Source organism: Antechinus flavipes, chromosome 3 (assembly GCF_016432865.1).
Source record: "Antechinus flavipes isolate AdamAnt ecotype Samford, QLD, Australia chromosome 3, AdamAnt_v2, whole genome shotgun sequence".
NCBI lineage: Eukaryota > Metazoa > Chordata > Mammalia > Dasyuromorphia > Dasyuridae > Antechinus > Antechinus flavipes.
Genome location: NC_067400.1, coordinates 367242367 through 367260756, shown reverse-complemented (window position 1 = coordinate 367260756; position 18390 = coordinate 367242367). Strand labels below are relative to the sequence as shown.

The 18390-nt window shown below is 30.5% G+C and overlaps 1 protein-coding gene across 1 annotated transcript in view; it reads left to right on the top strand.

Annotated features, from left to right (window-relative positions):
• Window positions 1-18390, top strand: part of LRP1B (LDL receptor related protein 1B) — a 2056943-nt gene that overhangs the window by 1748676 nt on the left and 289877 nt on the right. Inside the window, exons 62-66 of the mRNA XM_051990638.1 lie at window positions 110-258; window positions 10393-10486; window positions 12657-12773; window positions 12896-13015; window positions 15564-15683. Coding sequence (XP_051846598.1) covers window positions 110-258; window positions 10393-10486; window positions 12657-12773; window positions 12896-13015; window positions 15564-15683 — 600 coding nt within the window. The remainder of the gene's footprint in view (window positions 1-109; window positions 259-10392; window positions 10487-12656; window positions 12774-12895; window positions 13016-15563; window positions 15684-18390) is intronic.

The window sequence follows — 18390 nt, the reverse complement described above, 5'->3', positions numbered from 1 at the left end:
GAGTGCTAGCTCTTGATTACCAGATTCCTTTAAATATTTGTGGGCCACATGCCAATTTTCCAAGTCTTCAATACTAAATCATTCTGTATTTTTTTTCATCTGCCTGCAGTTGCTAAACATGTCTGTATGCTAAACAATGGAGGATGTAGTCATCTATGTCTCTTAGCCCCTGGCAGAACACACACCTGTGCATGCCCTACGAACTTTTACCTTGCAGCTGATAATAAGACCTGCCTCTCAAACTGTACAGCCAGTCAGGTAAGTAGAAGATTGAGAAGTTTCTCCATGGGATATAGCAATAAAATTTTAACTCCCCTTTCTTTACCTATTTTGAGAGACAGAAACCACACACACAGAAAGAGAGACAAAAACAGAGAGAATGACAAAGAAACAGAGAAACAGAGAGAGATAAAGGGAGAGAAATAGAGGGAGCAAAGAAAAAAGGAAGGGAGAAAGGGAAAGAAAGAAGGAAGGGAAAGAAAAGAAAGAAAGAAAGAAAGAAAGAAAGAAAGAAAGAAAGAAAGAAAGAAAGAAAGAAAGAAAGAAAGAAAGAAAGAAAGAAAGAAAGAAAGAAAGAAAAGAAAGAAAGAAAGAAAGAAAGAAAGAAAGAAAGAAAGAAAGAAAGAAAGAAAGAAAGAAAGAAAGAAAGAAAGAAAGAAAGAAAGAAAGAAAGAAAGAAGGAAGGAAGGAAGGAAGGAAGGAAGGAAGGAAGGAAGGAAGGAAGGAAGGAGGGAGGGACATCAGATTGGTAAAATAGAAAACTCTGATGAGGAGGAATAGCATGAAAGTAGGGAGAAAGATAAACAGGCTAGAGATAGGATGGAGTAATCATAACTGTGAATGTGAATGGGATAAATTTACCCATAAAATGGAAGTGGATACCAGAGATTAAAAACTAGAATCTTACAATGTGATATTCACAAGACACACATGTGAAGCAGAGAGAAATACAGAGTCAAGGCAAGGAGTTGGAGCATAATCTATTAACATTAGCTGAAGTTTAAAAACAATGACTAGAGATATAAATCATGATCTCAAAGACAAAGCAAAAATAAATGTGATTGAGAGATAAGAACAGAAAAAAGTTGTTAAAAAGTTTTAACAGACAATGAAGTAATATCATACTATACATACATGCACTAAATGATATAGCTTCCAAATTTCAAGAGGAAAATTATACTAGTGCAGGACTTCAATCTAGCAAAAATAAATAAATAAATAAACAAGAAATAAGTTTAAAAATGAATAGAATTTTTGGAAAAATTAAATATGAAGAAACTCTAAAAGTTGAATGAAAATGTAATTTTCTCACATGACACATACACAAAAAATATCATAATGGCTATAGTCAAAAATTATCATAAATGGCTCATAGTCAAATGTAGAAAACAAGAAATTATAAGTACATTTTTTCAGATCCTAATGTAATAAAATTGTATTCAATGAGGTGTCATGAATAGATTGAAAATTATTGGAAATTAAACAATTTAATTCTAAATAAAGCAGTTGATCAAATAACAAATCATAGAAACAGTACTTTCACTAAAGAGAATGACAACAATGAGACAACATATCAAAATGTATGGGATGCAACCAAAACAATACTTAGGAAAAAATGCATATTTCTTAATGTTTATATCAGTACAATAAAGAAATAGCAGTCATTTGCACATGAAATTAAAAAAGAGAAAAAGAGCAAATATAAAATGCCCAGGTAAACACCAAATTAGAAATCCTGAAAAAAACAAAAGAGAGATTAATAAAATGAACATAAGAAAACCATAAGCCTGATAAATAAAACTACATGCAAATTTTATGAAAAAAATTAACCATTGGTCAATTTGATTATTTTTTTTAAAAAGAAAAACAAAAAGAAAGCCAAATTATAAGTATCAAAAATGAAAACTGTGAATTCACCACTGATGAAGAGAAAATAAAAGCAATAGTTGGAGTTATTCTGCTTAATTACATGGCAACAAAGCAGAAGACCTAAGTGAAAGAGATGACTATTTACAAAAATTATAAATTTCCCAGATGAACAAAAAAGGAAATAAAATTCTTACATAGCCTCATCTTAAAAAAAGAAATTAATAAGCCATCAAGGAATATTTAAGAAAAAATCCCCAAGGTCTAGTGATTACACAACTATACCAAACATTTTAAAGACTAATTAATTATAGTACTGTATAAACCATTTGAAAAATAGCTGAAGTGTCACCAAATTTCTTTTATGATGCAAAATTGGTATTAATAACTAAAGCAGCAAGAGCAAATACAGAGAAAGTAAACTATAAAGCAATTTCTCCCAATAAATATTGATACAAAAATTTTAAATAAAATATTAGTAAAGAGATTAGAACAATTTGGAACTATGCTCAAAGAGCTCTAAAACTATGCATACCTTTTTGTCTAATGACTAGGACTGTATCTCAAAGAAATAAAAGGAAGTAATAATGACCTATTTGTACAAAAATATTTATAGCAATTCTTTTTGTGGTGGAAAAAATTGGAAATTGAGGGAATGTACATCAGCTGGGGAAAGGCTCCCACTAAGTTGTGGCATATGATTGTAATGAAATATATAAAAAATATAAGTACTATAAGAAATAACAAGCAGGGATATTTTGGAAAGACCAGAAGCATTTGCATGAGCTGATGCAAAGCGAAGTAATTAGAGCCAGGAGAACTTTGTATAAGTAACAGAAACATTTATAACAATCAACTCTGAATTACTTATACACAGCAATACCGTGATCCAAGACCGTTCCAAAGGATTCATAATAAAAAATGGTATCTATCTCTAGAAAAAGAACTGATGGAGTCTGAATGCATATGGAAGCATATGATTTTTTGCTTTACTTTTTTGAGGGGTGGGGGGTTGATTTGTGTTTTCTTTTACATGACTAAAATGTAAATATGGTTTACATTATTGCATATGTAATCTAATATAAAATTGCTTACTATCTCAGGGAAGAGAGAAGGAAGGGAAGGAAGAAGATAATATGGAACTCAAAATTTAAAAGGAAGTTAAAAATTGTTTTTTCAAGTAATTATATATGTATATGTGGAAAATATGATAAAATAATGGAAAAATAATGAATTGTTATTTAAAAAGGAAAGAAAACTACCACTACCACCACTCAACTGAATTTTGTCAAAACACAATAATTCTTATATATATAAGTTTTAGTCCCCTTAGTACAAAATACAGTAAAAATCCATTTTAATGGAAATATGGTTCAAATAAAAACAAAGATGTGCACATTTTTTACATCATGAATATACTTCTTGTCATTTCTAGTTAATATAGATTCATTTCTTGCTCATTCACCACTAACTCTCAAATAAAATTGAATCATTCCACTTTTTTAGTCTATATTGTACTTTGCGTGGTACTTTGCCTAAGTGAATCACTGAAGATTACAGACATTTCCCTGAGGTGTGTATATGGACAACTTAGATGCATCTTTTCTGCAAGACTATGTCTTCTTATTAGGAAGCTGATCATGGCTTTACTGCCTATTCCACCTTGATCTTCCTATTTCTGGCAACCTTTTGTTGGCCTCTTCAACTCAGCATCACATTTTTCCTCCGATCCCTTGAAACCTTCCCCTGTTGCTACTTCTATTTTGTTGAACCTGATCCTGTAATAAAACCCTATAGATCTCCTCTATTCCCACTTTGTAGCTTCGAAACAGAGATAAAGAAGTCATGCAATTGTGTGAATTAAATTTAATATTAACTTTTTGTTAAGCATTCTTAACTACTCATTAACTACAATAAGGCAATCCTTTTTCCATCATTAATTGATTTTCTATTTCATTTCCTCAGCGGTTTTTCCAACCTTTTCTTCTTTCCTTAAGTCTCCCCACTCCATCTCTTCTCACAAAGCATCTTACCTCACAAAAGAGAGAAAAGAAAGTTTTTGTATTTTCTCTCATAATCACTTAATGTTATATTTCTCTCTCTTACTTAATTATTTTATCCAATAAAGAGTTGGCCCTTTTCTCCACTAAGCCAAGTCCCTTTGTTTATAATTTTAATCTCATCCTCTTCCATCTTCTCCAGAAAAATGCCAACAATAATTTTCCTCCTAATCTTCAATATCTCACTATCTCCTGACTTCTTTTTATTGCTTACAATGTGTTCAAAGTTCCCATAATCTGAAAAAATACTTATGTAGATCTTACTGTTCCTTCAATTTATCCTTCTATATACATCTTACTGTTTCTTCAAGTTATCTTTCTATAGTTCTCTTCCCTTTCTTAGCCAAAGTCCAAGAGAAAAATTATAGTTATTGCCTTCCCTCTTTTAATTTCCTTCTTTGCAGTCTAGTTTCCTACTTCATTAAGCAAATAAAACTGTTTTCTAAAGTCACTAAGGTCTCTATTATTGTCATATTTCTTCAATCTTCATTCTTTTTGACGTCTTTGCAGCACTTAGCTTTGTTGACTATTCTTTCCTCCATTATATGCTCCCTCTATGTTTTCATAAAATTATTTCTTGACTTTTCTCCTCTGTGTGTGATGACTAATTCTTGTTATCCATTGCTGCCTTTCCATCAAAATTATACTCCCTACTATGTTATACCCAATCCTTTGTCCTCCTTGTCTAGAATATACCTCTTCTCTGCTTCTACAATCCCTAACTTCCTTCATGTCTCAACTCAGGTGCCATTTTCTATGTGAAATGTTTTCTGTTTCAATTGCTAATGCTTTCCTACCAAATTACTTTGTTTCTTTTTTATAGCATAAGCCTATATGGATGTACATATTGTCTTTTCCTTACTAGTTTATAGGGTTTTTAAGAGCTGGGATTATTTCACAATTGTCTTTGTATTCATTTTTCCTTGTCCAGTGTCTGGCATGTGATAAGTTCTAAATAATACCAGTGGGTCAATTAACTTGCCCTATATGACAGACATTAGAACCTCTCTCCTCTTAGCAGTTTAGATTCCACAAGAATATGCAATTCCAAATTAAAGGGATTCTTTTCTCCATCTCTGAATAAATTGTTTAGTCATTTTTGTAATCCATCTGCTACATATGACTAGCCAACTAGGAGTTTGTGGATATTTGACTCTCATTGTTTCCTGATAAAATCTTTCTCTTTTTAAATATTATTTTATTTTTTCCCCTAAATGCATCTGAATGCAATTTTTATCATTCCTTTTTACAAAAATTTGAGTTCCAAATTTTTCTTTCTCTCTTCATCCCTTTTTCTTCTGAAAATGGTAGGCAATTTGATATAGGTTATACATGTGCCGTCATGACATCCATTAATATGGATTGTAAAAAAAATAAAAAAAAAAAAAAACAGATCAAGAGGGGAAAAAAACAGAATAAAGAAAATGAAAAAAAAAATGCCCATCAGTTCTTTATCTGGGTGTGAATAGCATTCTCCTTCATGAGTCCTTTGTATTTGTCTTGACCTGAGAAGCCTTCAACCAATAATTTAGAAAAAGAACAGTAAGAATTCTAGCAAAAAATAATCACTAGTATTTAACATCTTTATGGATTATGATTTCATCCCACTGATGTAGATCATAGCTATAAAGCTATCTGTTACCTTAGTGCATGAGTATCTAGAACTAACTATATCCTACAGTGAGGCATAAGAGGAGGGCTTTAGTGATATGGGAAGGACAGATGGATTTCAAAATAATCCCTGATCTCAGATATCAGATGTACTATTTACAACTCATATAGCATTGAGCCAGTCACTTAATTTTTATGGACTTTCAACTCTTCCAACTCTAAACTGAGAATTTGGAGTAAGATGGCATGCACGATTCCTTCTAGTTCGAAATCTACTGTACTGTGATCCTAATAATTATACTAATAATTTAATAGTACTTAGAGATGATAATGTGACATGATTTCCTATCCCATCGGGCATTACTGAACTACAGCAATATTTGTATCATAAACTAAGTAACCAAACAAAAGCAGGTAGTAAAATCCAAAATGCTTTGTCATACTGAAACATTGCTTTACCTTATAAGCCATAACTAAGTACAGTGAAAAGTTAATTATGGCCTAGAAGCAGAGTAAATCTTATATAAACAAATGCATGAGATAAGCTATGGCAATATCAGAAATCAGTTTGGCTATTTTTTAAAAATCAATTCAAGTTTGATCAAAACATAAATAATTGATTGATTAAAAAAAAAAAAAACACCTTGCAATGTGTAAACCCAGTCAGTTCATAAGAGTCAACTATGCTTCATTGCTTAAGAAAGAGTAATTAAAGGCAAAACAAAAGCATTATCTTCACAGATAATTACTATAACTTAGAAACATTACAAAAATGGATAGAACTGGTATACTTTATAACCTGGCTCATAAAACTCTGTTTCTCAAGAAATTTATATACTGATGTTTACCATTTATATTCTTCAGGATCATAAATTTGAGATTTATTTAAAATAAAACAGAAAAAAACCTCAACCTTGCTGGACTACCTATATGACTTTCTCATTACCAGCTTTGTTATTATACTTTCAAGAATGATATTTTGAAAGAGTGTCATTGTTTCTTTGTTTATTGGGGGTTTGGGGGAGGGAAGGTTGGCCCCATAAGTCATTTAATTTTTGGGATAGTCAGTTGGTCTTACCTCTGATTATTGATTGTTTATTATGATTGATTATTATGAAATGATAAAGATGGATAGCAAGACAAGTTTTATTCTTACTCCATTGTCTAAATATTAGAAAGAAGCCAGTACATGGAAACACAATTTTAAGTAAAGTAGATTTTAATTTAAAGCAAACAATGAACCATACATAAGTTATAAACTACTTTCATGAATTGTAATACATTTTTGGACAATTAATTGTGTGTTATCTTATAAAAAGGTTTTTTTGTAATTTAGAGATCATTTCAATCAATGACATCATACAAATGATAGTAGAGTAATTCTATAAAATTTGTGAGCTATATATAGCTCACAAAAAAAGACTTTACTATATTCATATTCATTCCACTGGGAGTTAAAATGCATGAGACCCAAGTGGAGATAAAGAGGAACTTTCTTCTGAGATTCAAAGGAAAATCCCTGTAACACTAACCTTTTCAAAAGTAAATGGCTTTTCTTTTTTGAAAGTTACCTAGTGATGATTTAAATGAACACTTTTACTAAAGCAGAGTACATAATGGGATTTTGTGTCCCTTATTCTTATGCTAGTGTTAGGATGAATTTCCTTTAGTAATTACTTTATAGTCCTCACTTCTTGTGGGTGATAAGAATGTAATCCTTAATTTATTTTATGAAGATATTAGTCTTGGGGAACATTTACTGTGAAGGATACTTTACATTTATATTTAGTGTTAATCTTCTTTAAGTTACTGAGTTTAAGGATGAAAAATGGATCACAGATTAGAAATAGAAAAGATCTTCCTTCTGAGAGTAATGAAAAGATGCTGATTAGCATAAAAACTGTAACATGATAAATATATTTTACCCTTGCTTTCTCTTTACTCAAATGTCTTTTTTATGTTCCTATTAAAAATGAAACAGATAGCAAATCATACAACTGTATATAGTTCCAATAGTTAGTGTTTATTTTAATAAAGACTCATCTAGTGAATAAAGACTTGGGGGAGATTTTTTGAAATTACTCTTTGAAGGACTATGAAAATAGTAGTGTCATAAAACTCAAAGTGCTCGTTAAATCAATTGTACTTAATATCCATGCATTGAAATGTACAGTGTGTGTTGTGTGTTGTGTGTGTGTGTGTGAATTTGTATATTTACCAAGACACTATATCACTAACCAATCTCTAGCTATACAATGATTTTCTCCCTTCTCCCAAAATCATGGGAGGCAAAAACACAACAGACGTTAAAATATAGGCTTAAGCAGTACAGGCAAAACAGCAGAACGGTCACATTGTCGCTTGGATTCATAGCCCTGTTGTTCAAAGATAACAAACAGGTTTCCAAATCAGTTCTGCTGACCTTTAATAAAGATGAATAATCAAATGCACAACAATTTGCTGAGGGATAGAAGATATGGTGAAGAACCAACTGAGCTAATAAAATTATGATTACCCTTATCCCAAGTCAAATGTGCTTTGTGTACTACAATGCCTCTGACCTTTTCTCATCTTTTTCCATTGCTCAAGAAACTAATACAGTCACAGAGAGGCCTTTCACCACCTCCACGTTTTTCTTCATGTTAGCAAAAGAATATGTTCACTGTCACATTAAAGTTAAAATGGCAGTGTCTGCCCTTGGATCAGCTTAATGTCATGCAAAACAAGTCCAGCAAAAGCTAACAAGCCCTCTATTGGCTTGAAGAAAGCCAGTGCACATTAAAAGAATAATTTGGAGACCATTTTTCCTCCTAATTCAATCCACAATTTTAAAACATTTATCATATGCAAAACACAGTTCTAGGAGATAGGGATAAGAAGACAAAAATGAAATATTTCTTTACAAACTTCAAGGAGTTTACTTTCTACTGGACCTAAATAATTTTTATATGTAAGTAAATACAAAACATACACAATAAGTGGGGAAGAGAAATGAGGCTGAGCATGGAGAAAGTCTAAATAGATGAATTAAGGAAGTAAATGATTCCAAATAGCAGAGAAGATGAGGAAGGCAATTTCTGGTATGGGAGGAAAGAGAAGACTTGGGGGGAAGGCTTATAATGCAATGTTGCATCAGACTTGTCAAGAGTATTTAGAGAGAATGCCATGACTTGGGAACATCAGTCTTCAATGGAGAAATGTGACATAGGTCTAATTTTTCTATTATCTAGATCTATTATCAAAACTGAAAATAATTTGTCAATAACTTCACTGTCCGTTATATGAAATGTACCATAAAAATAATTCATGAGTACTACTTCTTGAATGACTAAGCTATAAAGAGCCATCAATTGTTTCCTTTAATTTGGGAAGAATATTGAAAAATGTACATTTTGTTGTTTATCCTGTAAGTGCAAGAAGATTGAAGTATTTGTTTTTGTTTTTATTTTTTTATTATTCTAAGCTTGAGAGAATTGCCTAAATATTCTATTGGCTAGTTGACATAATTAAAGGAGTTTGGTATGGAACAGACACTTTTAATCTGTCAAAAAATTTCAAGTGCATATGCTTTCTCTTGAGAAAATACACACTTTTCTGTTTCCTGTACTTTCTATAGGATAGAGATGAGCAGAATGTTGCCAAGAAAGGGATTATTTATGGTCTTGGGCACTTGCAAGAATACATTAGCTATGCTTTCTTGGTCTTTGCTGAGTAGGACCAATAAGGATGTTACAAAGGACAATAGTATTTCTGTCTCTGGGTGAAATGGGACAAAGATTATTGTCCTGATTTACATAGGCTGATATATGGCAATAATATTGTTCTGAATTTTTTTATTATTTGTGAATTGGGTCAAATGAGAACCAAGTGAACCATGGATAAGAAGCTCCTTGTAGAATCTTGAACCCTTTACATTTTCTCATTTTTACCAGACACCTTATTCAAAAAGAAAAATTGTCATATTTTAGAGTATTAGATTGGAAAATTAATATTTTTCCTGGTCACTGTGGTCCTTTTTTCTTTAGTTTTTTTTCTTTTTACATTCAGTAAGAAATGTGAAAAAAATAATGTACATTCATGTTGGAGTGGGTGGTTTTATGAATTATTTGAAGAAAAATATTATTGACATTTTTTTCTTCTCCCCCTACCTATTTTATCAAAGGCACCTGTCAAAAAAGTTCTATAGCTTTACTTTATGTTCTGTTGTCAGCATTTTTATTGTGCATTTTTTTGTAAGTTGAATGTGGATAATTGTGAGTCAACTCAAATCATAATCCATAATGACTGAACTTGCTATATAACTTGCTATGTTAACTTTAACTATCTTAATATAAGATTTCTTCCTTGACAAATCAGATTTAGATAGTACCTGTTTGGGGAATAGAATTACATGTTTTTTTTTTCCTAATGTTTAAGCAATTTTTACAAAGTAGGATCTGGTAATTCAGTCAGAAATCTATCACAAATAAAATTTATCTTTTATAACTTGCATGGGAAGTTTCTGGGAGTTGTCTGGGAAATTTAAATTTTATTTTTGATTCCCCAGCTTTTGCTGGTGTCTCTTCAGCCTCTAGATCATCTCTGTTCATGCCATTTCTGTCTATTTCAAATAACTGCCAATGGAATTTCTAAATGATTAGCAATTCTTAGGACCATTTCCTTTACAAATTATTTCTCTGATTGTATAGCTTTTTAAATATTCACAATTCAAAAATAGACTTTTATATTTATTTTAATATTCTTATTTTCATTATGTATATACACACATTATACATATATACATACATAATATACACATAAACACATATGTATGTATATGAGATATGAAACATGACAAATTGTTTTTTTTTTTAAGTTTCGATGCAAAACCGATAAATGTATCCCATTCTGGTGGAAATGTGATACTGTGGATGACTGTGGAGATGGTTCTGATGAACCTGATGATTGTCGTGAGTATATTTAGAAATTAAGATATTTAAATTTTAGAACCTCTTAATCAAATATGCCTACAAAAATTGAAGCTACGACTCAAATGCTGCCTTTTAAAACAAAATAAAAAATGTTTTGTGCACTATTCATCACTTTAAAAAATATCCCAAAGTAATATTTAGTAGTTTTAAAGAAATTATTGGTAACTGTTATACTTAGAATGACTCCCTCAGAAGTTTATTCAAGAATTATACAACTTCTGAGGTGATCTTATCTGTGAACTAACCATTATATGTTGTAATTATTTATTAGGGGATATTCAATCTACTTTTGATGTAACATGATACAAAATTAGAAAATAAAAAATTAAATTGTTTGATGTATATTACAAACTGAAATATTTACCTTTATAGAGATGTAATTTCCCAACTTTTTTATCAGTATTAAATTTTGAAAAGAATCTTCAAATTTATGTTGTTCCATTAATTAATCTTGAACATTGCTATTTTGTAAGCTCTCATCCTTTGAATAGCTGAAAAGGTCAGAGTTATTACCAATCTGTGTCCAGAGAGTTATGTGTGAATGGCATTACTAGGTACCATTTATAAAAAGCACTGTTAATTTTGGTCATATTGTACAATTAGTAGGTAACTTTCTTGTGATAGTCTCTTAGAGGTGGCTGAGTTGGCCACTTTAATATTGCCTTCTCAGGTTGAAGGTGGGTTGCAATCAATCAAAATGACATTGACAAATAGTTACAATCCAATATGAGACATAATATGCCATAAAAATAGTATGAGCATAGCTTCTTGCAATATCTATATAATCATGGTGGACTAATGTCCAAATAATTAAGAATATTTATAAGAAACAGACTGACCAATTTGCTATTTTACACTTTGATTTGTTTTTATGGACTAAAGCAAAAAGAAATACTTTTAATAAGTACCAAAGTGGGAAAAGATTTTAATAATATTTTTATTAATTTTTCCAACTTTATTATTATCTTAGACCTCCGTGAATTCCCACAGGCCATACCTCAAGAACCTGAAATGAATCTCCTTATCTCTACCTGTTGGTAGAGATCCTCTGCTTTCCTCAAGAATCTATGAAAACCTTTCATTATTATCCTTACCACCTGAAAGTATTCTCTCCCTCCTCAGTTTTTTCTAGCTCACTTTCTCTGTTTCTCTTTTACCACTACTATACCTTACCTACTGCTTTCCTTGTTTGTGTTTTTTTGTGTCCTCTCTTGTAGATCATAAGATCTTTGAGAGCAAAGATTACGTCATTTTTTACTTTTATATTTCCAATGACTAGCATAGGGTTCTCCACATAAAAGATGCTTTAAAAAAATAATTTACTTGAATCAATTATCTGAAATATATTAAGAAACCATTGTTACATTAAAAACTTTTGTTCCAGGGCTCAGTAACATACTTTGTGGGCCTTATTCCCAAAGTGACTATTTTCTTTTTTTTTGTATATGTACACAATGTATATGATGTTAAAAATTCATGTGGATAGTGCACATTGGATATGATATATTAAAATTGCTATTGGGAATTATCCATTATGGCCACATCTGTATTTTTATCGCATGCAAATTATTCTGTTATTCATTATAAAACATATTGTCTTTATCCAATAGGAGAATTGGAATAGTAAATACAAGTAGAACCTTGTAAACAGTATATATTAGTGATATTAGTCATTTTGATATAGTCAGTATTTGTGAATATATCTTTGCAAGAAAAATAAAAGCCAAACAAACAACAACCCAAATTCTTATTACTGGGAATAAAAAAGATAGGATAGTATATGTGCTTGGTTTTTTTTTTTCCCCAAATGTGCTTAGAACGTCCTTTGTGAATGATAGTCTATCTCTTCACCAGCACCAATATAACTTTATTAAAATCAGGATACATTTATGTGTTCCTCCATATTCTTTTGTTTTCCTCACTGTGATACTGTGAAGGATAATCTGGAGGTAACTTTACTTATCCCTAGATTAGCAGCATATTTGAATCGGATTACTATCTGATTTTGAGACATTAACATTTAACTTCAAGAAACATTTATAATAATAATAAAATAAGTATTTTGAATGTCAGAAAAGCAATATTAATAAGCCAGTCTGCAATTCTATAAGGCTTTTTAATTATTTTTTTATTCCTCCTCTTTTCCCAGCTGAATTTAAATGTCAACCAGGCCGATTTCAATGTGGAACTGGACTTTGTGCTCTGCCAGCTTTTATCTGTGATGGAGAAAATGATTGTGGGGACAACTCTGATGAACTCAACTGCGGTGGGTAATTGCATGCCTAACTTAAGAATGTGAATCTAATTCTTAGCTGATTACATTCTCATCTATTTATATTCAAACCCAGGCTTCAGTTTTGATTTCTGTCTTCCTTCTCTATCTTTCAGACACACATGTCTGCCTGTCAGGTCAGTTCAAGTGCACCAAAAATCAAAAATGTATCCCAATAAACCTCAGGTGTAATGGACAAGATGACTGTGGTGATGAAGAAGATGAAAGGGACTGCCGTAAGTCATCCTCACAGTGCTCTGTATCACCATTGACCTTTTCTGAAAGCTGGGCCAAAAATTTGCATCTTCTGATGATTTGAGGTAGCCATGTAGACAGATATCAAATCAGGCCATGACTCACCAGAAACAGCTAGGGTGGTCTATTTAAAATGATTGTATGTAGTGATTGCAAGTCGAAATTTAAAAAAACTGTTGTCTTAACAAAAACGCAGCTAGAAATCATGAAAAGATTCCAAGAAGGAAATTGGCTTTTTCAATATTAAAATGCAATTTTCCTTCTCCCTATCACCATTATTATTAAAAAGGTGAAAGCATTAAATGGTTTTAATTGCCCATTATCTCACTATCAACAGTGGCTACAGCTCAGAATTCAACATCATTTTTCTTTCACAGTAGCTTTTTTCTACTTGATATTTTTAAATCACGAGTGACATTTGCATGAAAATATAGCATACTTATTATAAAGAACTATCATGATTATTGTTCCAGGTCAAATTTCATTACAGTTGACTATAAGAGATTGGTCAGTATCTTTTATCTGAATTTACTTAATCAATTAGGATAATCAGGCTCTGTTTAGAGCCTAGAAATCATCTTGATTTATAGAGTTTTGTAGTTATTTTAATGCATGTTTTGTCACAGAACTTGTTCTATAATACTTAATTATGAAAATTTAACTAACTTACCAAACTTTATTAATTTAATTGTGGGCAAAACACACACACAAAAAAACTTTTCATATATAAGACTGTCCTCCTTAAAATAAATTTAAACAATGAAGTGTGGAAAAGTTCTCATTCTCATAGAAAGTTTTTAAAAAGTATCAATTATATTTTAGTTTGGCTTTCTGGGGAAAAAAATCACTTTCATTGAAGAAAGAGTTGACACAAGATAATTGTATATATATATTGGATCTAACATGTATTTCAATATATTTAACATGTATTGGACTACCTGTCAGCTAGGGGAGGAGGCAGGAGGAAAGGGGGAAATTTGCAACAAAAGGTTATGCAAGGTCAGTGATGGAAAAATTCCCCATGCATATGCTTTGTAAATAAAAAGCTTTAATTAAAAAAAAAGAAGAAAAAAAAATAAAAGAAAAAGAGTTGACAAACTAGTAGAGGAAAGAAATACTTTTTGGACAAATTTTAATTATTGTTTCTGCCTTTTAAATGTGAAAGGAAACTTTTACCATTTTCTATCTAAAGTATGCTACTAAACATAGCTAGAAAATCTGCAATTTTTCCTTCCTAATGAGTCTTTATTTAAAATGGAAATTCCAATCTTATAAATACAGTGTTTTGAAAGATTGTTTCCTTGGAACTGCTAAGTACATACATCCTTCTAATAGCTATTTTTTTAAAATTCAGCTTTCCATTCTGGGTGGCTGGGAAGAGCATAGAAAGTTGAAAATTGAGATATTCATTTTTAATGAGAGAAACAAAAAGTCCCCATTTGTTTATAATTTTTTTATATTAGATGAAAGGTGATAGTTTATTCATATTATTTATTCAGATTTTCCAAATCAATAATATTATTTCAGTCAAAGGAATCAAGTATTATTTAAGTGTATATTATGCTTACAAAATAAAATATAATTTATCAAATGGGAAATTTGTAAAATGTTGGATCTGAGTTACTAAGTATAATTTTAAAATATCTTGGGAAATAATATTATAGAATATTTTAATGGAGTTTTATATAATAGAGATTTTAAATTTAGTTCACTCCAAGAGACAATTACAAAAATAAAACTATCTTCCTATTTATCTTCATCTTTATCTCCATTTCTTATCTAAAACAAAGATAAGCTACATAGAAAATATTTTCTTTACCCAGAAAAAGGTGTCAGAATATTGCAGACATTTTTTGAAGTTTTCAACTGTCTACAAAACTATTGTCAACAATTTCTGTCTCAGTGAAGTTTTATTTTATTACTTTGGAACTTTTATCAGTAAATAATGTTCAGTCATCCAGCAATTTGATTAAGATGGCACATACAGAATAAAGTCAGCACCAGTTCTTTATGGTTAGCCATTCTAGAAGTCGATCCATTAAACTTGAATTTGTGATGCAGTTTACAGTCAGAATCTTCCTTTCATTTCTTCTTCTCCAATCCTTAAGACACAATTCTTGAGATTCTGATAGCAGTTTGTATGCCTCTTATTTCCCTAAAGCTTCTAGATGCTAAACACTGTCTTGAGTCATTAACTTCGTATAAAAGAAATGCCTCATTTCCTTTTTTGGTGAACAAAGTAATCAAACAAATTGTGAAATGTCACAAAAGTTTCAACTTTTGCTTTACTGGTTTTTGTCAAATCCAGTAACTATAAAGATTTCCATTGTATTTAATATTACTAAATGAGAAAACAGTTTTATTTCATAAGAAAATATATATTAGGAAAAATGCATAAAATATAATCTACCTTCAAGGCTAGTTTACTTAGAGATAACTAATACATTCTTAAGCAAATTTGAATATTTCATTTATCTTTAAAAAATTGTTTCTTGAGCAGAATAAACAATAATTTGTTTTCCTTTAAAGCGGAAAACAGCTGTTCACCAGACTATTTCCAGTGTAAAACTACCAAACACTGCATTTCCAAACTGTGGGTTTGTGATGAGGATCCAGACTGTGCTGATGCATCAGATGAAGCCAACTGTGGTAAGTAAGATTGTATTTATAAAGCTTGGCTACTGCAAACATGGTATCCTTCGAACTTAATATAACTGCTTAGCACCTGAACCTGATGAGGCTACAGTCTCAGTTTTTTGATCTATGTTTATGTTAGTATCCTATACAAAAATAAAACACTTTCAAAATCAAGGACACACATTTAACCCAAGAAGTTTTATCACTGAATGGTATAGTCATAAAAAAGACAGGAAACTTAAATATTGAACCATCCACCTCTTCCTATGTGAAAGAAAGTATATTTCATCAAAATGTAAAAATATATTGACTTCTCAATTTCCTACTACTACTTTTTTAAAGCTTAGTCATACATATCTAATCCATCTCTTTTGTTGTAATGTAACTAGATTGTTCTCTACTATTGAAAATGAAAGTAATCATAGTAAAATGTGCCTTTATCCCTGAAATAATTCCATTTTCATTGAAAATAAATTGCTTATCTTATATCCTTTATCATTGCAGAAATGTAGAGAATATTTAAGTTTAAATGTAACATATGTCTGAAAAAGTTAACAGTGAAGTAAAAGGATTACTTGAAAATTCTCTAATATTCAATAATTATGCATTATATTCTTATTTATTTACAATACAAAATGTGTTTTATTAGTTTTGATCAAAGATACAAATATAAATAAGATGTAGTTTGCCACCTAGAATAGTTTACAGTCTAATAATTGATTCTGCCTTTGCTTGGGCAAAAGTTTGGTTATACATATCAGTTCAGCAATAGGTCTTCCAGAAATCATCTCATTAATCAGTCTATAAATAGGATGATAAAGTTTCTATTATACTAGATATAGATTTTCTACTTTTACCATTAAAGGAAATTGGTTTTTTTTTAGAAATCTAGTTCAGCAGTCTAAGGTATAGTTTTCAAAAAAACCAAAAAACTGTCATTTGAACCATAGCTATATCCATCCATCCATCCATCCATCCATCTATCCATCTATCACTAAGAGTCATTTAAACTCTTTCTCAATGTGTGATCAAAAAAAAAAAAAAAAACATACAGATCGTATCTATATAAAGCCAACAGAGGCTACCATATTTGCTCAAAATCATTCAGTAAAGCTGCCATATCCAATCTACATGGTCACCTTAATTTACCTCAAACTATAGCCAATCCAATTGTGGACCAATGGATAATCGCAATTTGAGAATATTTGTAAGAAATATATTGATTAATATACTATTATACCACTTTTATTTTTGTATGGACTTAAGAGGAAGTAGCTTTTAAAATAACTATTTGAATAATTTATCCTTTAAATATTATTTTTGAGTTTTTGTCTGAATGATTTGGTTTTACTGTCTACTTGATAAAAATGATATTTCTCAAATTTCTATTTTTTTTCTTTTTATGTGGAATGTAACTAAATATAATGATCAGGTTCTAAAATCTATGTGAATCTGCCATTAACAAATATTTCTGTGAATTAGAGACCAAAAAAAGCCATGATACACGGGTTAAGTAAATTGTTTCCTAAGGCTAATTATCTAATATTTCTTAGGCTCACTATAGGATTTCCTCATTCCTGTGATGATTTATTTTAGTCATTAGATATATCGGCTAATATAAGTTTGTACTATTTTGTACTATAATTGAAAAAGCTCATATTTTGCTGGAGTAAAAAAGAGGCGTAGATTTTTTGTGATAGATCTTTTAAACTCAGCAACTAAATTTATTTTCCATAACTGAATAAGAACAGTGGTTTCAAGAACATGTTTTATTTCTTTTATTCCAAATTTACATAAAATAAGTTTTAACTCTCTATTTTCTTTCTTTTTTGTGAAAATAGAGATAAAGTTCACTTTATTAGGGGAATCCTGTTAATCATGTTAGTTTTTACAAAGTTACATTTAACTTCTCTTAATAAATAACCATTCAAAGACATTATTTTTCCATATATAGAATGTGATAATATTATTTGACTTCTGTTCTATTCAATAACAGGCCATGCTATAAATGCTAAGTTTTACAAGAAGTTAGTTTTTGATATCATGATGTCTCTTTTCCAAGTTAAACAATTCCCTTTTTTAATGATTAGATTTTAACCAACTTTTATAACACATTGTTTGTTCTCTGTCAACTTTCTCCAAATTACCACTGTTCTTATTCAGTTATGGAAAATAAATTTAGTTGCTGAGTTTAAAAGATCTATCACAAAAAATCTACGCCTCTTTTTTACTCCAGCAAAATATGAGCTTTTGCAATTATAGCACAAAATAGTACAAACTTATTTAGCTTATTTCCCTTCTCTTTCTCATTTGTTGGTTCCTTTTTCACTTCCAGACATCTTATGGAGGGCATTTACTAACTTTCTGTCTTAGACCATCACTTCTTCACCCTCTGCATACTTTTCCTTAGCAATTCCATTGTCCCTGTATTTAATTATGATATTTAGATATATAATACCCAAAGATATATCAAGAACATGAATGCCTCCTTCCTAATACTTTCATTTCAAGTTACTACAAGATCACCTTTATTTATAAGCCTTATAGCACCTCTTGTTCCATATATGCAAAAACAAGCTTAGACTCTTTTCCTTCTAAACCTGCTATTTCTTCTGACTTTTTTCTATCAGTGGCAATCCCATCCTACTAGTCTTCTGTCTTCAAATTCTTCATGTTACTATATCTAATCAGTAACCATGGCAGTTTGGTAGCAGGAACA